At 45.6% G+C, this 23,365-nt stretch overlaps 1 protein-coding gene across 3 annotated transcripts in view; it reads right to left on the bottom strand.

Annotated features, from left to right (window-relative positions):
• Positions 1–23,365, bottom strand: part of GSG1 (germ cell associated 1) — a 93,780-nt gene that overhangs the window by 6,102 nt on the left and 64,313 nt on the right. The window contains exons 1-4 of one of the 3 annotated variants that reach the window (XM_063322607.1): positions 10,279–10,317; positions 7,645–7,818; positions 7,408–7,556; positions 1,822–2,140 (exon numbers count right to left, since the gene is read on the bottom strand). In XM_063322607.1, coding sequence (XP_063178677.1) covers positions 1,822–2,140; positions 7,408–7,470 — 382 coding nt within the window. In that variant the 5' untranslated portion in view covers positions 7,471–7,556; positions 7,645–7,818; positions 10,279–10,317. Of the gene's footprint in view, positions 1–1,821; positions 2,141–4,339; positions 4,410–7,407; positions 7,557–7,644; positions 7,819–10,278; positions 10,318–23,365 lie in introns of those variants that run through there. The other 2 variants (XM_063322608.1, XM_063322610.1) reach the window with 2 other exon arrangements.

Raw genomic sequence — 23,365 nt, 5'->3', positions numbered from 1 at the left:
AGTATCAGCCTGCTGCTTTTCATGTAAGAATCTCATTTTCTTAATTTCTATCCCCAGTTCTAATCTCTCCCAATCTCCTGTATTACTTCTGTCATCCACAGCTCTCAGGATGCTACCCAGTTTAGTGCCATCTGCAGTCCTCATTAACTTGCAGTTTGCTACTTCATCTAGAACTTTAATGAGGTTATTCAGTAATGGCTCATCTAAACTGATCCTGAGATTAGTCTGAATAATGAAATCCTTTCTCCAGCTCAACTCAATCTCCTTTTGCTCACAGTAGCCCCCTTTTTTCTTGTTCTTGTTGTTGTTGTTGTTGTCGTCTATGCACTTGCTTCAAATACCCCCAGCAGTGGGTGGGTTGTACTCGATTTATAGGAAGCAGGGGACTGAGGTTGACCATGTGCTCTTCCCTGCGCTCTGCTGCAATCCAGATGTAACATGTTCTCTGCGTTCCTTCAGGCATTGGGGTTATTTCAGGACTGCCCGGTGGCCAGACAAGTCTTTCAGAGAAAGCTGTCAAGGAATGTCGTCCCATTCCCACAAGCACCATGGAAACACACCCCAACGCAAACTGGTCCCAAATAAACACATCTCCTTCCGCAGCATGTCTGGAAATGCTCATAACGAAGCAGACCTCTCGTTAGGACATGAGAGTTTCAAGCACATTCTCTCCTGCTCCCACCCCGCTTCTGTCTGCTTTTATTCACCAGTTCCTTATTTTCAACCTCTGACAGCAACAGATAAGAAAATGAGACATGCGATACCAGAACTTAGCTAAAGGTGAGATGTTTGTGCTTGGGGAGAGCTGAAGGGAAGGTGGTGGACTCAGGGGAAGGGGCCTGATGAAAGTCACTTTCATCACTGTATCTTTAGATACAAATCTCCCTGTTGGCCACTTCCCAGGTCAGTTCTGATCTTTGATGTGTGTGCCAGGCTGTAAAGAGCATCTGTGCACTGCAGAGCATCCACCTGTGCTGGCATGGCACAGGTTTCGGCAGAAGGACTTCAGTAGGGCTGGGCAGGAGCAAGTCAAGGGTGAAGGGAGGCACCAACGCAGTCTAGGACCGGTTGCACAACCAGCCCCTGACACTCCAAGGTTTACAGTGCCAGTCTTATATGGTCAAAAAATCACAAATGAAACCTGTCACAATACCACAAAAACAACTAACAAATTATAAGACTGCATCTCTAGTCCTCAGGTCAATTTGCCTCCTAGCTTTAGTTCCTCTGGGTTCAGATCCTCCAGGTTTTCTCTGTATCTATAAGGCAGTACTTCTCTTTACTTTTATTTTTTTTATAGAAAAGCCAAGTCCCTGTTCAATTCACAAAACCTCTCAGTTCGGTGATTTAAGGAGAACACCAACTATTGCAGTCCTCACAGTGATAACTATACATTGTCAACACTGCATAAAATCACCCTGCTTAGATTTCTGAGGGGACATACATTCACAAAAGTGCCCTGGAGAGCATGAAGTAGTTGCGTGTGGGAATGGAGATACGGGGAAGGGGAAAGTAGGCTCACTCCAGTTCACATCAGGATGAGTGATGCCATCACAAAGTCACTGCCACCAGCACTTGCACTTCACAGCCCCTATTCCAGACTGAAGGGCACACCAGAGATAACCATTCTCCCTTGCCCCCCTCTGTAAACATCCCAATGAAGGACAGAAATATAATGACCACAGCAGTGCACAGGGAAGATGCCACCTAGGAAAATGAAGAAGGCTTTTCTCCCAAGTGTTGTCAGCCTCCTGCCTTTCATTTCCAAAATCCTGTGGAGTAAATAAAAGGGAAGTTGTGGCTGCCTGGCCAAGACGCTACCTGGCCCTTCCATGCTCTCTTCGCAGGAAAGCCACATCCCAGTGTGGAAGTATCTGAAGGCAAAGCGGTCATCCCCAGTCTCCCAGCTGTAGTGCACCTCCTCCTGGGATGAAACATTGCTAGCACCTGCGTCTGACGGCATGGGGACACCGATGCACTTGGTGGCTTTGCTCTTCCCACACAAAGGCTTGGGCACTTTCTGGGTCCCGGTGCACCAGTAGCTGCCGAGCAAGGCAGTGGTGGAGAGGCTGAGAGCCAGCAGGTTCAGGATGACAGCCAGGAAAGCACGACGCAACGGAAATCCCTTCAGCAGCTCCATCTACAACACACAAATGGGAAGGACTGTCATGCCAGCCCCTTGTCCCACCTAGCCTTATGAATCCCAGCTCTTCCCAGCGTGCACTTGTGGGGAGGGGATATGAGGGCTCTGCCCCCTCACAACATCCCAACAGCTCACCCAGCACAGAAGAACCATTTCCAGAAAGCCACGGTGGTGGACCAATAAGCTTCAACCATTTCAAAGTACACTGAATATCTGTACTGGTGAAGAGAGGGTGACCCAGTAGACGTACCAGGGCTGAGTGCATCGGGGTGTGTGACCACATGAGCAAAATCAAAGGGACACCATCTTCACTCCATCTGAGAGGTGTCAAGGAAAAGCTGTTAACCATCTTCCCCAAATACCATGTGTTGTCTTCAGATGGGGTGTGATGAATGCTTTGTCCAACTAGATGGGAATTCTCACTGCCAAGTGTCCCAAAACACTTTTTCAACCAGTTCATTACTGTACCTAGGGAAGCAGGGAGTGTATTGATTTCACAGTGGGCAAAGGCAGGAAAATGTTCCCGGATCACTGAAGGTCACGCATCAAAGCAGTGACCTGCTCAGGAGGGACACCAAGGTATTCAGACCTGGCAGCTCAAGTTCAAGCCCCAGAGCAGCACCCCCCTCCTGCACAAGCACTGCTCTGCACAGCAGAAACTTGGTAGGGTGGTGGGATGACAGTGTCTCCGCTCTCACACAAAGTGCCACAGTGTGGGTTTTTTAAGAGCGAACATTGCCACAAACACTCTTCCCAGTTTCATCTCATCAGAAAATGTAATTCAGAAAGCAGTTTGTGTACCAGGGTCCTGTGGTCTTTCTCACTCGGAGGGAAGTTTAAGATTTTATGGTTCCTGCAAAACCTTGCACTGACTCCTGAGAACCCCAACTTATCACTCCATGGATTGATTAGATGTCATCTACCCACACATCAACTTTCATGTAATCAACGCATGCCTCTTCCCACATGGCACTCCCTATGTTTGGCACAACTTCATCCAGATACTCCCACCCTTTCCTATTTATGACTCTCAAAAATCTATTTGCCCATGAATAGATTCGGTTTGTACAGACATTGCCTGCTGCCGGTCCTCTTCACAGAACTTCGGTTGACTCACCCAACGCTAACGTTTGAGAAAGGCCCAGCGCACTGTGGACGCTACTATAAATAAACGATATGAGTCTGAGCTTTGCATTGTTTGTGACTGCACCACAGCTAAAAGTGGTGCAGTTAGAAGCATTTGTTCTTCTCAGAAAAGAAAAAAAAATTGTTTCTTGCTCGGAAACACGGTCAATAAAGATGGTGCTGAAGCTCCTTCTGGAAAGCAGGACTTCATGAGCATCTCGTCACACTAAGAAGACAGTGCCAGAACACTCTCCCCGAAGGCAAGAAAATACCCAGCTCCTGAAAAATTCCTGTACTGTTTTGTGCTCTGGCTTCTTCTGTCTCTTCACCAGAGCATTTCCTGCTTTCAGCAATGGAGATGCTGCACCTTTAGTGATACCACAACTAATGGTAACATTTTAGGGATACCGCAACTAATGACTTCCATGATCTGAAGGCATGTTGGAAATCACCATTTTCACAAAGCAGATACCTACTAGGAACACTTAATTATGTGAAGGTTTCTGGCTAAGGTTGGTGGCAAATTCCTCACTGAGAGTTTTTTCAGTGGAAAATTTGCCTTATGGCTGAAAAGGAAATTATAGATAAAATTGCTCTCCTCAAAAACATGATTTTTCATCTGAAAATAGAAACATTCAGCACACTAAGGTTTTCAGTTTTTCATCAATGCTTGATTATCAGATTTTCTGTCATCATGTTTCAGTTTGCTCATGCTTTCATTAAAAAAAAAAATCTTTCCACTCATAATATTGACAAAAATATTTTTTTCTAATTTAAATCTTCAATAGTGGGAAAAGTATTCTCTCCACTTGATTTGTGGTAGTAGCTGAAAGGCCATATAATTTCAGAACAAGTGATAAGGATGAAGACAAAAAAATATAAGAAACAAATGAGTCAGAGGAAGGAACTGGCTCAAGGATGCAGAGGACATAGAGAATAAGAAGCAAATCTGAACTACTCCTTCATGAAAATATTGTCAGAGGAGTTTCCCTCCATAAAAACCAAGCACTTACTGACAATAACTGACCATACTATCTAGATAGACCCAAAAGGAAAGAGAGTTGAATTTACCTTGGCAGCAAGTCCTCGAAGTCCTGTTAATTTGGAAGAGAAATACAGAAACGGGACTCACGCTTTGTCTGCTGTTTGGCTCATCTCTAGATCCTTCAAGAAACCCAATTGCTTCAAAACCCCTTTCTCCTTTGCCTCCTCCCCTCCTCCTTCTCCTTCCCCCCCCTCTCCCCCCATGATTATTAAATGCTATCCCTCCAGACAGCAGCTGCTTTGTGGAAAATGGTCGTTTTGTAATCCACAATGCAATCACAGCACAGCTGCTCTGGGAGATTATATAGGAAGTGAGTGGTGCTGCGGGCTGGGATTAAGCACAGAAGGGTGACCTGTATTAACTGAGTAAGAAAGTTTCCATGAAACACAGAGAGATCCCAGCCGTCTCCATGCCGTGGCTGCTTGGGAACTTGTATGGAGCGAGCTGGCGGCTCTCTGGACAATGCTTCAGGGGACAAGTGCCCTTAGCTCAGAAGCTACCAGCACCCTTGGTGTCAGGTCACCCCCTGCCCTGTGCACTGTCTCAGCACAATGGCAAAGGCCACAAGCCCCCCAGCCCTGGATATCTTCCTGGCCAGACCTGCCAGTCGCAGAAAGGGCAGAAGGAAAAAACGGGGAGAGGAAAGTTTATGTGACAGCATCTGCTCTGAGGACTGAGGATTTCAGATCCTGAAGAGATGCCAATGCAGCTCTCCCCACGGGCACCAGAGATTTTAAAGACAAAAGGAGCCCTTTAGCAGAAGCGCTGATGAGCGGCAGACTGGCACCATGGCATCACCACCATGACAAAGGTATAGGTGAAACAGTGCGAGTCAAAGAAGCTCAATACCCAAAGGATGGGAGAATGGGGAAGACACTCAGCGTTCCTCATAGTAGCAGCCTTTACCAAGGCACAAAGGTCACCAGGAATCCCAGCTCCCAGCAGCTTCACATCGGATGAATTTGGGAAGCTAGTAAGGAGAGACAGAAAGATTCACACTCACCCAAAGTCCCCTCTGAGCTCTTGTCCTGAAAGTTTAAAAGCTCCCACAATACCTGAGGGTGTTGATACACCCCATTTGGTATCAGCACAGAGAAAAGTGAGAATGGTGTCACCTTTCACGAGAATTAACTGTCACCAGAGGGCACGGAGCAGCGCCGCGTTGAATCAAACTGCAAGGGAGAGGAGCATCCCAAAGGTATGCACCCCATCTTCCTCACAAAGGCTTTGCCCACTGCCAAGCAGGTGAGGGTCCCACCACCACCATGAGGAATCATGGCAGATTCCCTGCACGCCTTCCCTGCTGCTCTCCAGGGACAGAGGAAACCAGTGGTCCACCTGCCCTCATCTCCCTCTTCCACCACTGGAGCCCGGAGGCAGGTTGGCTCCAGGTGACAGACTGGCTCTGGGTGACAGCACAGCCTGTGACAGTCCCTGCAGGGCACAGGCAGCAGACGGAGCCCACAGGTTCACCAGCCCGTAGGTGGGCTCGGCTGTCACGGGCCCCTGACCCTTCCTGCCCTGAGCAGAACGGTCGGTAGCTCTGCGGTTATTTTAATCCCAGTCACTGCATAAGCTCCCCTAATATAGATAATCATTTCTAAGACAGGCTAACTGAAAGCAATGCTGAATGTTTCCAACCTCCATGGACTGTCTGCAGGTTTTTTGATTAATAACAAGGTTCTGCTTGACACAGATGTGCTTAATTTACTGAAGTAGGTAGAATAATAGCTGATGCTCCTTAAAAGGAGAGTGGTAATTTTTAGGTTTTTTTCATTGCTCAGTCTCTTCACATCTGCGCACCTTAAATTTGCCTTCTAAATGCTCAGTAAAAAAAAGCCTGTTTTTCAGGCTCAAGAATAAATAAAGTCCATTTCTCTACTCATAATCCTTAATGTTAATGCATTCCTAATTCTAAGCTTGATGAGAGTCTTATTAAAACCCAAGATGCTATCTCAGTTTCTAGATCTGGGATCAAAGCCTATAAATTGATGAAATTAGACTGAATTAGATTTATATGGATAAGAATTCAGATTTAAAAATAAATTTATCAGAAATATTCTATGGTTTCAAAAAAAAAAAATATATATCAGATTTAGGATTCTGAATATTGTCAGATATTTATCCTTCCAGAAGATGGCAATCTTTCCCTAGTCTTCTTTTTGGGAGTCTCTGCTGCTCACGTGTGTGCTGGGAGGAAGCAACAGAAGTTTAGACTTCTGCTCCTTCCCTGTTTTGCCCCTCTGTCTTCCTCTTTTTTTTCCATTTCTGTGAACACAACCCCTTTACCTGGGAATAAGGGGGATTTGAGTTACCTTTGAGTTACCTGAGTCTGGGGAGACTTCTGAAAAGTCTTTCTTTCTGGGGAAAGAAAAAAGGAGGAATGAATGGAGGAGCACAGCAGGGCATTTGATCCACCTTCTGCCCTGCACGGAACTATTCTTTCTAATACATTTTCCAATATTTTGTCAAGTACCATATTAACTTTCTCAACATGTTTCCATCCCCAGATTATTGCAGACAGCTCATAGAACATAAACACCAGAGCACGTTTCCTGATGTTCAACAAACTTCCCCTATCAAAATTTTATGGTTTTGGTTTTTTTTTAAAAAAAATCTGCATTCCAACCTTGCCTTAATCTGACCAATTATGGACAGGAAAAGTAAGCTGCATCTGTCTTTCACCCTCCTGTGCCTTCCAGTTTTCTCCTCTTTGTATCTGATATTTCCCACCATAACTTGGCTTGGCTGGAGGTTTTGGATGTCTCTTTCTCTTTGAACTCAGCAGCAGCCGGTCCCTGGTGACTCGTTTAAAATTTGCCCATTGAAGTGAATGCCCACAGCAGTTGACTTCCTGCGCCATCAGCCAAGCACTTGGCTTACAGAAACAAAACAAGGAAACGAAACGCAAAACACAATCTTAGCACAACACCTCTGCGGAGATCGCCAACTCTAAAAAAGCCCGGGCGTTTATAAGTAAGTGATGAATTTTTATTCTGTCTGCGACACATACATACTTAGAGTGTATCTTGCCTCAAAGTGACACCCTCAACTCCCAAGGATGTTGGTGGAAAGAAGGGTGAGGAGCCCTTACCAGATAGGGCCCCAGATTTGCAGTACTTAACCGGCAGGTCTCAAGAGGCGGATGGCTCTTCATAGGCCTCCATGCAGCTCTCCTCCCAGCTCTCCTCCCCAGGGATACCGGGGATCATACGCTGTCCTGACATTGGCTCTTCAGCTGCCCTGAAGAGGACAAGAGAGGAGGAAGAGCAGCTATTTACACCCATAACCTCGCTCTGTGAAACCTGGACAAAGACGGGCTCATACTCACCCCTCATTCCACACATTCCTCACACATGACACTTCCCACTGCTCCTGTTTCTGCTGTTTTTACAGGAAGACCATCCAGCGCTGCAGTCCCCTTCCTTGCTGCCACACAGTAAGCAGGATGTCTCCGGGTGGCAGTGACACTGAGAGAGCCAGACTTCTCAAAGCCGGTGACAGACTGCAAATGCCAGATTTCTCCCTGAGCTCTGAATAATTCCACTCAGATTGTAACCTTTATTTAGCTGTTTGCATGATGCATTAACTCTTGCTCTGCAAATGACCTCACCAGGCATATTTTTCCCAGTCTAAGCACATTTAAAGGTGAATTCTGTTTTTAAACATGAACAGCTTACATTGCTAGTCATTGAGTCTGTGGCAGAACAGAAATAAAGATCAAATTGGAATAAGTAAACACATCTTAAAGATGAACAAACAAGCCTGGCACCCGTTTGTACTTATAGACCTCTTTTTTTTTCCCCTACTTTTTTTTTTCCTTTTTTTCTTTCCTCAAAACAAGTTTTACTTGGCTGGAATTTTTTCTAGTCTTTATGGTTATGAACCATTCAAAAACACATAAATGTAGATATGAAAAGAAAAAAAAAGTCAAATGCAGCAACACAGACTTTGAGACTCACAAGAGATTCTAGATGCCTCAATTTCTAGATAGGCAACATAACACTATTTAAAGGGGTTTGCTTTTCACAGAGTACTCACTTAAACTCTGGCAGCTCTAGAATGTGTTCACCCAAACACATAGAAAAAAAATGTTATTTTTGAAATGTAGCTAACCATAAACTGTAAGCAGAGAAGAAAAAGAAAACTTTTTATATAGATCTATAAGGATATTAAAGAGGAGTCAGTCCAGGAAAGGGTCCATACAAACCCCCAAGTAGATAAAGGCTTACCTTATCCACCGCTCACTATCCCCATCTGCTCTTCTGAAGCATCCAGTGAAATACTACAAGGTGATCATGGACTCTCCCCCCTATTTCTTTCTCTCTGACTGAACATGTAGCAGCCAAAAAAATCCATGAGATCTGACCAGATGCTTTGAAATGTACCAAGTCTGTCATTTTATTGATGGGTTAATTCTTTCTGAGCTTGCTAATTCATCACAGCACATTATATCAGCCGCAGGATTGGCAGGGTGTCCACTTCTGCAGAATGCGTCTTTGTAATTTGGTAGTCTCCTTTATGAAAATTGTTGCCAGTTTTAAATCTACCACTTATGGGATCTCAGTCTGTTCCTCCACAGAATCACAAACACCCAGACTCAATGGCTGTCACAGGCTCATGGGTTTTCTAATCATCAAGAGGGACCATTACAACAACATAGTCTCATCTCTGGTGTAACAGAATCCACAGAACTTTAGACAACCATTTCTAGCGATACACAGAGGCCCTGCTGAAGCCATGCACGTATTTTATACAACTAACTAGTATCAACTGTGCAACAGGATATGATGGAAAACCCCTCACATCCTTAGAAAGGTTATTCCAATGGTTAATTAACCTCATCCTTAAAAATTTGCTCTTGATTTGTAAGCACGGTGTCTGCCTTAGTTTTCCAACCTCATCAGGCTGCTCCAACACACAAATAAATAGCCGGTGAAATGATTTCCTAAAAATGTTATTGTAAGAGTCACAAATCAATGCATTTCATTAGAGGCACACAGTGTGATCTAACAAGCTGGCTGACGGCCCAAATTCCTGGTTCTGTACTTGGCTCTGACGCGTAATTTTCCCCTCCCATCGGCCAACTCATTAGTGGTGCGTTTACACTGCAGTCAAAGCAGTGGCAGTGATGGGGAGTAAACAATCAGTGCTTGTTTTAATTGGGTGTTGCTAGCAATTCCACTCCAGCAATACGGAGCACAATGCAGGGTACAAACCTCAGTCCAGAAACAGAGTAGAGTAAGCTGTGCTGAACTCCACATTGCCATAGCTGGACTGATAGCTCAAAAATAGTTCTTGTTTCCCTACTCTATGAAGTTGGGTCTTCATAGTCATTCCCACAGACGCAAATCAACAGCACAGCAGTTCCTTGTTGATACTGGAATCAGTACAAAGCCGGTGGGAAAGAGACACTCTGTTTTGATAATGACAAAACTCGAGAATCTAAAATTAATCTGTGCAAAGAGTACTTCACATATGCAGGTGATTTTGGAGTCAAAGAAATGTTTAATAACAGTTTTAAAACAAAGAAAAAATTGAAACAGTACAGTTGAACCACACTGCACTTTGGTTTCATCTATGGAAATGACTAAGAAAAGCAATTGTTCTTTGCTTCAATTTATCTTTTCCTCCGTTTCACTACGGTGAATCAGAATAAGCAGAGCTAGAGGAAGCCTCCAAAGATTATCTAGTCAATTCACCTGCATCAATACGACCTAGGCACCCTGAAGATCTTCAAGCCTACTGTTAAAATTTTCTGCAAGGCAGAAACTCTTCCATCCTGGGTTGAAGTCAGTATATTCCCTTGTAATACCTTGATTCCAACCAAATCACAATATCCAACAGAAAACTTTTCCATCTCTGCTAAATGCCATGGTCTCCATCCCATATCTGAATTATTTACTCACGTGGATTGTCCGCTTGAGGCCATTGGAACTACACGGTTTACTAAAGTTATACTCACGCGCTAGTATTTGGGGAACCAGTTCTTCAAAGGAAGACTCTAAGCTAGCAGGAGAGGTTTGGAAATCAAAAAGAGTGAGTAAGACGGAGAGTTAGCTTTTTTGAGGTGAGGCGTGGGAGATGTTTTCGTTCTTTAGCTATTAAAAACTCCTTGCTTTGGCAAGAAAAAAAAAAGGGGGGAGAGAAAACTGGGAGGGGAAGGATTCATGAATAAAGAGGCAGCATGGCAAGAGGTACCGCAACCAGGGTGGCCAGCAGGCACAAGAGAGTTTCTCAGGCTGGCTTCCCTGACCGAGCAGAGACAGTAGCGAGGACAGGTCAGAGGAGCCAAGATCTAATACACCGGTCTAAAGGGAATTTTAAAACCATTTTTCTTTACAGCGCTGAGCAGAGGAGTTACATTACAGTGGGTGCTTTGAAAACAACGGTGCTAGATATTATAATTGCATGTTTTATCTTTCTGGATGCACTGGTAATTATCCAGGATTGAGGGTATCTCCTTTTTTCCCAGATTTAATGAGGATTTCAGATCCCTTTCCAGTCCTTCATGGCATTTTGGAGCTATGGCTTCACAGAAGGTCCTGCAGGCGAGCACCATCCCTGGTGCTCACACCTCCCATCCCCTTGCACGCTGTGGTGGGCAGAACAGTGGGGCTGTTCCCCGCCAGGGAGGGGACAGGTCAGGACAAGGCAGCAGTGACCCAAGTTTGGGTCCCCAACCCCATGCCTTGGAGGCCCGGCGGGAGCAGGCGATGATGGGAACAGGCGATGATGGGAGCAGGCGGTGTCGCCACCGCGGGCACCGGGCGGATGCAGCACGTGTGCGTGCTGTGGCCGGGGAGCTGCGGGGTGCCCAGGCTTCCCTACATGTCCTGGGGGAAGGGAGGGCCCCCATCAGTGGAAACGGAAACGAGAAATATTTTCGAGACTGCCGGCAGAGAACTTGGGCGTCTCCCTCTCTTCTGCTGTTTTTTTTTTGTTGTTTTTTTTTGTTGTTTTTTTTTGAATTATTATTTTATTCTGTCTCTCCTCCTCTCTCGGTAACTCCCTGTTTCCTCGCAGCCAAGTTTCCGCTTGCCTGGGCAACCCCGGTCCCACAAGCGGAGCAAGAAAATCGCTTCGCCAGGGTGGCCCCAGCCATAGGCAGGAGGGGTCCAGTGAGCAGTGGTGACACCATCCTGGGCCAGGGGAGGCCAGAGCAAGGTGACCCTGGAGCCACAGCCAGAGGCCTTTGTGCAAATGTGTTTTAACCTGGGCCTTAATCACGAAATCATATGCTATTATTTCTATCATCAGGCCCACAGTTTAAAAAAAAAGTAATAATAAACAACTGTCCTTCCTGGCCCCCATTATTTTTTCTGAGCAGGCTCAAGCTGCAATTACTCAAAGACTCATTATTTAGCCAAATTTGGGGAGGATTTTGTCATAGATGGCAAAAGGCGTGTTCCTGACAGAAAAGTTGTGATTTATTTTAAAGCAATACACTGCTGAGAGGGTGCTTTTTTAAAAGAAAAAGTCATCAAGATTTTTTTTTAAATGTGGATAAAACAGAATATTCCCCTGCTAGCCTTGTTCTCAGAAACAGCTAAATGGTTTTGACTGAAATTAAAAACAAAACCAAAAAGAACCCAGTAAAGCAGCTGAAGCAGATGTGAGCTAGAGGATGTTGGCTCCAAGTTTGGCAAAGTCAAAAGCAACCAAAGCCAAACCTTGTGATGGGATGTGTCAAGTGACTCTTATAATAAAAGAGGCAACGCTACTAGCAATGTCTTCTATGTTCTGCGCGCCCATTAACATGCTAATCTCAACATTAGTCTTTCCCAGGTACCCAAGGATTATAATTGCTGAGCTTTACAACTAAGTATTAAGCATCGTGGCTAAAGAGCTTGACTGAACAAGAATTAATTGCCATCACCTGAACAGGATAAGCATGAACGCAGGCGAACATTTGGCTAGCGTGTTACCACGGGCAGAGCTTAGAGAAATTAGGTCAGGCAGAATGGAAAGAAAACTTCAGAAACCTCTTCCAAACAGTGAAAAGTAGCTGTCTGCAGAACAGTCTCTCACGGGAAGTAAAGGATGCCCATTGCTTAAATCATACACAACCAGACTGGATAATGCAATGGAAAACGTACTGTAGGCAAGAATGTTGCAGAAACTGGGCTGGGCTAGAATGTGAGAAGATGGACTGGGTGAACTAGCAAGATTTTCCCATCTCCAATTTCTATGATTTTTTTTTATTTATTTTTAAATTGGCTGTAGTTTGCATTGCTTGAAATTCCTTCACACAAGTTACAGAATCTCTAGGCGAGACAGACGACGGGGCTGGAGGGAGGTGGGTGTGTTTCCTGGATGACACAAAAAAAAGAAGCCTGGAGCCTCCCAGAGGCTGTGGAACTAGAAAGACTGGCTGGAGGGAAGAGAAGGGAATGCAGCTTGGAGGGGCTGCTCCTACCTGAGCTGATGCATTTGCTATGCATTTGAGCTATGCTGAGGACACCCTGGATGAGGATTAGGTGTTAGGTCAATGGTAAAGAGGGTGGCTTTGAGAGAGCTGTGACCCTACTTAAGCATGCCGTGGTCACTCACGGTCTTCATCACTGGGCAAGAAGTGGTAAGGCCCAGTTCTACCTCTCTGAATGACTCTCCCCTGCTAGTTTTCACCACAGGATTTTTGAGTTAGCAGAACATTTGATTAGGGGCTTCCCTCCCACCCTCCTTCCTTTAGCAAGAGTTTTCTGTTTGGCTTTGGTTTGAAATCAGCTTGCAGAGGGTTAGATTAAAACAGAGATTGCAGAGCTAGTCTTCCACTCCTTCATTAATCCAGTGCCGGGCACAACAAACATCCTTAATCACTCCCATCAGCCCTGATGCCTCGAACACATCTTTACCAATGCACCACAGTCCTGACTTTCAAAATCCCTAGCATTTCAGTTCATGACTGGATGCAGTCACAGGTCAACTACTCACCTTTCATGACACTCAAAGCAGGTCACTGTCCTGTGCTACGGCCCTTTACCATTCCTGGTAAGTCTGTCTGTGTTGCAACTCTAAGGATGCCCCAGGGCTCTGCTAATGGGTACCTGAAGTCCAACCTGTATTGAGCAATCCTCAGTCAGCCCTAAGAAAGTCCATCCATCCTACTGTGCCACATGATTTACTATTCCAGCCTTGGAACACCTCCTGGTTTGGGCTAACACAGCAGTCCAGGGTAACACCTCCATCTGCAATCGTCATGCTCCGGGTTTGGGATGACGGTGTTGTTTGAAATGCAATATAGCTAACATTCTCAATAAAACCATTCTGGAATTTACTGGTGTTTCTTTCCACCCACAGTCTGTTACAGACCTTAAATGTGTGCTTCACAGCTTTGCTGGAGCAGATCTGCTGTTCCCCCTCTTCAGAGATTAAAATGCATTTAATAATTATTAAATGAAAACTAAACACTGAAGTGATTGAACTTCACAATCCTTCATAGCTGCTTTTACAGCTGGTTTAACCTCCGCACTGAAGATCTGGAGACTGTTCTTTTAAAAGCTCAAATGGGGTCCTCAAGAAGCTTTGAGATCCTCTAGGACAGAAAAGCTACTGAAGTCTTTTTGTTGTTGTTAAAGAAAAGAGCTGAGGGTCACAGATCAAACCTGGTAAGGCACAAGGTGTCCCAGGCAGGACCAGTTGCTGTCTTGGGGATGCATCCTGGCAAGCAGAGACAGGGATGTCAGAGGAGCCATACCTCCAATCTGGCCTCCTTTACTGTATTTCCTAATGGGAAGATTCCTGTACTATTCCTTCTCCACCTCCTCACTCCCAGGCTTTCACTGGGGCCCTGACTCAGACAGCCGGCTCACTAGCCCATAACCAAAATGTACATCCAGGGAAAGTGACTTGACACCCGCAGAATCTCAGCCAGCTTATTCCATCACTGCTGGGAAAATGGCCATGGCTTGGAATGCCAATGTCCATCCCCAAAAAGCTTCTCTCTCTTTTTCTGAGACCCCACAGCCCCTCTCGGCTACTAGGTTATGTGTAGGCACTGTGACTTCCCACAGAAGAGAGCAGCAGGGAATGCAGGGAGTGCTGCTTCCATCTCCTGCCCTGGAGGTGGAGAGATTTAATCAAGTTCTTTCCACAGAGCTTAGGGCTCCTAGCAGGGATAATGGAGACTAATGAGTTTTTTTCCAATCATGAGGAAGTTCTCACAGAGGCTCTCCCTGTAGTGATCGCACCCTTCAGGGATACAGGTGCATCCGCTGGACACTGCAGATACCTGCTCTGACCCCATGTACAGCATTCACCTGTGGGTTCTCTCCTGCCCACACTAAGGCCATGGTTTCTCTTACATCTCTATCTTTTTAGAATGACATCCAAGCTGGAATGAAAGACTTCAAATGACAAGGAACTTAGTGTCCCTAAAACTGCCCCACTGGCTAACCAGCCTCACAGTTTGGAGTGCACACCCAATTTCTTGATGGCCTTCAGCTGCCAGCCACTGAGGTGACTTCTGTATTAGTAAGCAGTTCAGGCCGTGCACTCAAGCCCTGACATGCAACTTACTGCATTGTTAACCTGTTAGCACGCTTCGTGGCAAGTTTTGGCTTGTGGCAGCTAGTACTCTCCTAACAACAGCAGGGCTGAGCCTGACACCACAGGTCAGGGCATCGTTCCCAACAGGTGATTTGGGCAAGACTACCTTCTTTGGGGGAGAAGAAATTTTATTCAGAGGGATGCTGTGCCACTTGCCCACAGGTGCAGAGAACTGGCCCTGGATCGCTTTATTTACCAGTGTAGGTGTAACCTAGATTTCGACGAGACCTTTTCTGCCAGCATTGTTTACTATTAGAAGTATCTCTCCCAAGAGAAGTATTTGTAGACTATGATTAAGTCGATTCTTAACTTTCCCTTATATAAACTACATTTGGAACCCTTTCCAGCTTTCAGCATCCTTTGAGAAACACAAACAGGAAAACAGAAGGCGGTACTCCAGTACGATCTCACCAGCCATGCCTGTAGTCCAGGTCCTTGTCAGCTTCCCTTCCCCTTATAAGCATAGCACAAGGCACAAGCTCTCACCTGCATGCTTCATTTCCAAGGTCAGAAATCCTACAGGTGTGGGACAACCGGACAATACATTAATCTGGTCCCTGACATGAGCTCTCAGGGGACCAAGGGTTTAAAGGATGCCAACTTACACTTCTGCTGCTCAGCTTGGACACAGAGGTTAGTGGGACTGAGAAAATGACTATGTCCCACTTGCTATTCCCCTCATACATTCAGGAGTCATGTCTTTACTAAACTGTTGGGGTTTTTAGCCTAAAGATTGTTTACCGTGATGCCCGTATCCTCTATAGTGGCACTGTGCTCCAAGATCTCCAGTCTCCCTGGAGCATCCCACATAGACGCTTTGCTACAAGAAGGTAGCTGTGGCATTTCCTTGTTGAAATGCATTCAATAGATCCATCCCTGCCTCTGGAATTTGACCTGACCACTATTTGTGTGACACGCAAATATGCCAGCGATTAAATTTTCCTAATAAATGAGTTCAGTACCATCAGGCTAAAACTTTACTTCTACAGGAATCCCACCAGAAGCACTTGCTGATAACAGGTTCCCCCCCTGGCAGATGCTTTCTGAAGTCTAACCATTGATAAACTTTCAAGCCATACAATTGAGGCTGTGTTGATTGTCTTTGCCTCTAACCCTGCCATCCACAAGAAGGTTTCTGTATCACGGCCCGCAGACTCTTTCATGCCATGGTCTTGATGATTATGTCATTACGCAAAAATAACTGTACTACAAATGAACACATGAGGCATTTGTACATGAGGCATTGCTCTCAACCACAGTTCCAAGCTCAGATGTACAGGTCTACAGAACCTCCATCAATCTACCTCTCATCTTTATGTGTACAGCAACGCTCAGTCATTCCTGTCCGCAGGGCTGTTGGCAACACCAAACCAGGGAGCCACTGCACGGCTCTTGATGACAGAAGTTAGGTGAGCAGGTAGGCAGTGTCACCCTGTCACTACGCTCGCATTCCTGACTTGGGGATACACTGATGCAAGCACTGCACCATTGCAAAACAAGCATCACAGAGTTTCAGCCTCACCAGCCCTCTGGTGTGACACAGCTGCCACTGTGCCGCAGCACAATTGTCACCACCTTGCTAGGCAACCATCACAACATGGTAATGGCCTGTCAATATATGGCAGGAAGGGCACAAGGCCAAATCTTCAGCAGCAACCTCCAGGACCTTCGTAGAGCTCCCCTCTTGGCTGCGTAGCTGAGGAAACAGAGGTTTTCTCCAGCAAGCAGTATTTGCATGGGTAATTAAAAAAGAAAAAAAGGGGAAATAAAAGCCTCGGCCTGCTTTGCAAGCACAAGTGCAGTTTGCAACTATGAAGCTGAATTTTCCAGCCATCAGAATGAGTTTTACCCCGTATCTGCCCCTTTTCTCTCTTCCCCCAGATACTGCACTCTCTGAGCCCAGGGGAAAGTTTTAGGGGTTAAATCCAGCCCCTTTGGAAAACACCATACCTTCCACACTGGGAGGGTATTGTCAGCAAAAAATCTTCCCCTTGAAAACTGAAAGGTAGCCTGCGCTGGGGCACTGCTGCTGAGAGGGACAAGGCTTTACCTTCAGCAGAGAGCTCGGTGGCATTAAGCACCGAGCACTAGATAAAGCTAAGAAAGCAGGAGACTTATTGTGCTAATCCTTATCTCCAGAAACACCTTTGACATGCAGAATGTTTGTTCACCTTGATTACCTGGGTGGAGAGGTTATTGTTTCTTAAATTATTTACTTTTAAAACCACAGTTATTTGCCTCCACCCTTCTCGCGCTGCCCTGTGCACCCCAGCGCTAACACACCCCAGCCTAGCTGGGGAACACCGGGAGGGACTGTAAAGAGCGCTGGGAGGGTGGCTCCTCGGGGATACATCTGGCAAGAGACAGAGACTTCCACTGGGCCAGTCATCACAACGAGGGCACAAAAAAGTGCCACCTGCCTCTGCTGTAAGGGCTGCTGGGCAGAGGGGTCCCAGGGGAGCAGGGGGCACAAGGGAAGTAAGACCAAGACTGGTAAAAAGGCATCTATTCCTTCCCCTTTCCCTGCTCCTGCCAGATCAGAAGCCAGAGGGAGTTTCAATTAATCAAATAAATACACCTTTACAGGCCTTGTGCACAGCGCACAGGGTGGATGTGCTCTCTCCCATCCCTGCTGGTGGGAAGTAGATGTGGATCCCTCTTCCCAATGCTCTGTGCATCTCAAACGCTCTTTCACCTTTTCTTAACAGCTGCCTGAAGGGAATGAGCAGCAGAACTGAATAGAATGCCATGGTTCTGAATATCCTGGTGACTCTGCCACCACCACTGCACTCACAAGAAACACCTTTGACTGTAGAAGAGAGGTGGAAAATCAGCACTGGGTTACTGTTTAGAAGGAGTCTGTGTCCCCTGAGGTCACTGGCAAACGCTCACATTTTTTTTTCATGGTGCAGAGTTACACCCATAGTCTTCATCCCAGCCAAAGCAAGTTATTTCCTGGCCTGCAGTGTGTTCTCCTGTGTCCAGTACGGTTTTGGAGACCAGAACTGATAGGCTAGGCTTCCATTACTGGGTTTCCCTGGGGAAGATATTCCACACACCAACAAAAGTCAGTTGCTAGCAAAGATTTCCTGATATTCAACTGAAAATTTCCTTTCACTCAAACTCTTTCCATTACTCCAGCTATTTTCTTTTGGATCTTCTCCCTTTAAGCAGCGTATTCCACTTGCCTTCATCCTTCCAAGACACAGTTTCATCACTGTGTGTGCAAGCCCAGCTTTTCCAAAGAACTGCCTGACCCAGCTCTGCCCTACCCTGGTTCACCGCCCTGTCAAAAGGAAGCACACCGCTCGCAATGCTGGGACCAAGAGACACATTTTCAGAAGTGGTAAGAAACCACAATTCCAGAGCAGTCTGTGGGAGCAGCAGCTGTGACCATCTCCAGCTGCCCACAGCAGGAGAAGAGCCTACAGTCCCAGTGTGACAGGACTGGTTTTCTCCAGAGGCAGGTGTCACTGCTCCTGATGAGATCCGTGAGGTCACCAGAAAGAAAATAACTGAGGTGGGAAGGTCAGCATCACACATGTGGTATCACATCCCATATTCTCCAAAGTATCCAAACTGAAGAGCACATAAAAAGAAAAAAGCTTCCTTCTAGGCCAACCCTTGCACTCTGAAACAGGGACCCAGATCTCTGTGATGGCCACACTGGTGATGACTATTGCATTTCAGCATCAGATTTGCCTCTAAGCACAGTGATGGCTATTCACATTTCTGACCAGCAGCTAGCACATTGGGGCCATAGCTTCTTGGCATTGCCATAGAGCAGATAAGAGTAATAATCATTAGTAATAATATGGTTTGGTTTGTTTCCTAAAAACTGTTAAAATAACGTGTCAGTAAGAGTACTGAGTATTGTGCTTATCTTTCGTATCAGTGAAAACTTAATCCCAGCTCTACAAAGGTATTCCTTTGGGTATATGAAGCCTTAGGGGACACTTTAGCTCTAGACACAAGCAGCCATATCCCTCAAAATACATGCCTATTCCAGACATTCTGGTGATTGTATAACAAAAAACCAATTCCAGCATGATAAAAGAAAAAGAAAAGTGACTTATTCCCCAGAGCTATTAACCCCCTTGTTCCCTCAGCTGTCTGCTCAAGGAAATAGTTACGACATGTGAGTCAGACTGAGGCAGCATGTAGGCTGAATATGGCCCAGATACGTGCAGACCATTACGTTACGTTACATTACATTACATTACATTACATTACATTACATTATATGGGGCACTCTAGAAAGCTAAATTGAGACAGGCTAGTCCCTATGAAATGCGTCATGGCTTAAGTCACTCTTGTTCAGCAGTTTATGACTATCCTCTCAGCTAAGACGTATGAGCTAAACAGTGCCTGGAGGAGTATGAAGTGAAACAGTACAGCCTAAATCATACCCTGAAATAGTTAACTTTTAAAAGGTGAATGGATGCCTTTAATCTCTCAGGCATTGAGAACTAGAAAATTGATACAGCTTTTTTACAATATATTCTTCCACCTCTTGAGTACATGCACATACATACACATATATCTGTTCTTAGAATAAGGCTCGCTCACTTTAAGAGTAAAAATCCAACAACCAACCACAACTGGTTCTCAAATTATACTTTCGTAGAAGAGCATCGTCTCTCTAGTCTGCTTGGATTTGCAATATAAGAAGGAAAATCAAGGAGGATGTTTCCAGACAAGCAGACACACAATACGAGTGCAATAGTACCTCAGCGTGATGCCAGAAGTTAAGGGAGCTGGACTCATTCAGGTCCCAGAGACCCAACACAGGGTGAAACACCCGAGGCTATTATACAGCCACAACAGCGAGCTCCCGCAGGAACGGGATGCGTTCAGGTGCTGCAGGGAGCTGCTGGCTGCTATCAGAACATAAAAGCAGACAGAATCCCATTGGGAAACAAACAGGACACCCTCCCTCACTACTTCTGTTTTGGTTTGGTTTTTTTTTTAAAGGTAAAAGACACACCTGCTTCCTCTGTGCCAGGCCTTAACTGCCAGACCAGTGGCTCAGTGATCTTTGTCCTCTTAGTCATGACAGGGGCATTTACAACGATGATGAGCGTGGTTGCTAGCATTGTAAAACACTCAGTAATGCAGCCACATATTAGAGCACATACAGGCTAAGCAAACGCAGAGATAACAAGTAAGTCTCTGTTCCAAGGTACTTAAAATGGAATTACAAATTACGCACCTTCCCGGGAAGCAAGGGTCAGATTACAGCAATTTACTCTAAGTGGGCGGGGAGGATGCAAGAGACCTAGAATTTTATTTTTCGGTGGTGGAAATGTCACTAAGAGCCTGGGTGAACTGCTCTACAGACAAAATGCAGCCCACAGGCCACCAGCTGGACTGTTTGGATAAAATCAGTTGTGGAACCTACACAATGCTTCAGACAGCTTCATTTAACTGTTACTGTGTATGTTTAACACCACAGAAGAATAAAGTTCCCTTTTTTGAATTGCTTTCAAAGTGGGTATTTGGAGACCTCAAAACTAGGAAGCCCTAAACCCAAATAACAGTTGCCTTGTGGGGAAGAAATTCTATAACCTTGAAGCCTGGCACTTGCAAAAGGATGTAGGAGTCACAGGCTTCTTCATGGACTCCCCTCTCAAAGCCCCTTTCTGCCATGCCTGCGCAGAGTATTTAGACAGAAGGTTACATGGGTTGGATTTCAAAGCAAAGAATGTCAGAAGAGATCTTCCAGCTGTGAATGGCCTCCAGATGTGGGCTTTTCTTCTCCAGGCCTGGGGGAGGGGATGAGAATGCCTTACGTTTGTCTCATAAAATTAAATGGAAAAACATTGTCTACTGAGGAGGGTGGGCAGGCAGAGAAGGTGGAGTCGGAATCAGGGCAGAACAGAACAGGGGGAAAAAAAAAAAAAAAAGAAGAACCACAGCTGAAATGGTTCAGAACACGAATCATCTTAAAAACTGTAGTCTCTTGGCCATTAAGACGTGTCAGGTATCAGCAATCAAGGCATTTGAATTGGAAAGGGCCAAATAAACCAAAAGGTAGTTTCACTCGCAGCAAGTATATTCTCCCCCTCCCAGAGCTGTGACAGGATCTTACATTGTAAAACACCCCTGGAGAGGCTGTGGCCAGGACCGCTTGCTGATTGAAACTGTGCTAAGCCACAACCACCATGTTTCTGTTGCCAGCACCTCACAGCCCTGGACTGGTAGCTAGTTATCTTTTCCTCTGCAAAGACTGTCTGTGGACAGTTTATACCTCCTTCCACCTTATTAGTGCAAAATTATTCTCCTCCATCGAAATTCAGCCCCAAGCAATGAATTCGTGCAAGCTGGAAAGACCAGGGTCCCTGGGGAGAAATTTTACTCTCAGTTATTTCTGCAGATGTTCTACTCACGGTTGCAGACAGGCAGAATCCGAATTTCATTGCTGATACAGAACTTGGCATTTCCTGCTTGGACAGGTGTAACTGTTTGGATCAGACAGAAAGAGCGTATTTACTGCTTGTCCAGCAAGGGAAGACTGTCTCTCTTCTATCTCCTAAATGTCTAAGGACACCTACTGCCCTGGCAAAACTAATAGCGAAAACAACGCTTTTCTCCTTTTAAAAACATGACCGCAATCTTTGCTCACTTTGACTCAAAAGTCCCTATTTCTGGTTTACGATGTGGCCTAGCACAGGACATTAGGAATGTCCAAAAGAGATGTCAGTTCTCCATCTGGAAGTTTGTGGTCTTCTCCAGCTCATTGCTTCACTTTCCACTTTTCCTGTAATATCTCACCAGCTGTCAGATAATAATTTGGGAAATGACTGTAGCAAAAAAAAAAAAAAAAAGAAAAAAGAGAGTTTTACTAAAAATGTAAGACAACTCGTACTAGCCAAGACTGAAGAACCAGTATCTCTTCTCTAGCAGTCACCAGGTGGAAAGAAGCATAAGAATCAGAGGACGCTAAACTACATCCCATCACCTTCCATCAGCCTGCTGTTTAGAACACTTCTGATGGAAAAGTAGCATCTGTGCTGCTGCATTCAGTAGTCACCAAGGGAAATATACTGCATAGACGTGCCCAACCCATTCAGGCATAGCCTTCTACAACAGTCTGTGGCAATGAGTTCCATTATTCCTTGATGCCTACGTGGAAATGTCCCTAGCTTGTTTGTTTTAAACTTGTTGCCTAATCATTTTATCAGGTGCCGTTAGTTTTTGTGATATGGGACTGCATGAATGCTGGTTCTCTGTTTACATTCTCCATCCCATTTGTGATTCCCTTTCAGCCACCTCTTTTCCAAGATTAGCAATCTATGCTTGCCCAGAAACTATCTCCTACTTCTGATCACTGTTGATGCCCTCTCTATTCTTACTAGTGTTTCTCTATGCTCTTCAAAGGCGTAACCAGAAACACTCACAACTTTTAAACTTTCAGCAGACCATGAAGTACACAGAGGCATAATCATGTTCTTTGTTTCTTCTGTACTCATTCCTAACATTTCTGTTTGGCTTTTTGACCTCTACAAAGCCTTGAGATAGTGTTTTCAGCAGACTGTCTGCAATGAATCCAAGATCTCTTTCTCTGCTGGCAGCAGCTGACTTAGAGCCGTTCAGTGTATCTGTACAGCCAGGCTGTTTTCTTCCTCATGGAATTCCCTTGCATTTGCTGCCACTGAATTTCATCTGCCAGGGAGTGCCCAGACACTCAGTGCCAGGAGATTTTCTGGAACCCTTTGCAGTCAGTTTTAGATTGCCTCTCTGGAATAACTGTGGGCCACAAGTAAACTGTTAACTTGCTGTTCACGTTCCTCTCCAGATCATGACAAGTGTGTTGAACAGCACTCATGTTAGCACAGAACCCTGTGAGGTCCTCCTGATGAGCTCTTTGTCGAGACTGACCATTTGAAGTGCTCAGGTTGACGCTTGTTTCCTTACTTGTGATCCCATTTGGCAGAGCTCTCCACGGCCAGGGCTCTCCTTCGAGAGTGGTCCAGTGTGCAGGACTGCCTGGCACCAGCCTTTTACAGATGCAGGGTGCTCAGACAGGAGGTATGTAAGGACGCTCTCTGCGATAACTAGACCTAATTGCTTTAATGGCCTGGACCTTAAATCTAGCAAACACAAGGATGGAACAAACTGGACACAGATGCTTGCTGGTTTCTATGTTGCTGAGTTCCAGGGGATGTGAGGGCTGAAAAGGAAAAACAGATACTGCATGGCAAAGGTTAGGGCTCCTCACATCAGTGGAGGATGCAGATCTGCACCATCCCCCTGCAACTCCTCCCCTCCCTCCACTTGGATCGTTCCTGATATGTCCCTTCTCTTTCACTATGTCTGATGAAGGCAAGCAAGGATGCCTTGGGCAAGTTTCCACCAGCTGTGAACAAGCCTGCACACAGAAGAATCCTCGAGCCATCCATCAAGAGTGGGATGGATCAGAAAACAGATCAGTGGGCCAAGTGTGGGCACAGCACACCCTCACACTCACAATCTCTTCTGCCAAACCACAGGGTCTCTGAGCC

This window comes from Chroicocephalus ridibundus, chromosome 1 (assembly GCF_963924245.1).
Source record: "Chroicocephalus ridibundus chromosome 1, bChrRid1.1, whole genome shotgun sequence".
In the NCBI taxonomy this organism is placed as follows: domain Eukaryota; kingdom Metazoa; phylum Chordata; class Aves; order Charadriiformes; family Laridae; genus Chroicocephalus; species Chroicocephalus ridibundus.
This window is presented reverse-complemented; position numbering and strand designations above follow the sequence as displayed.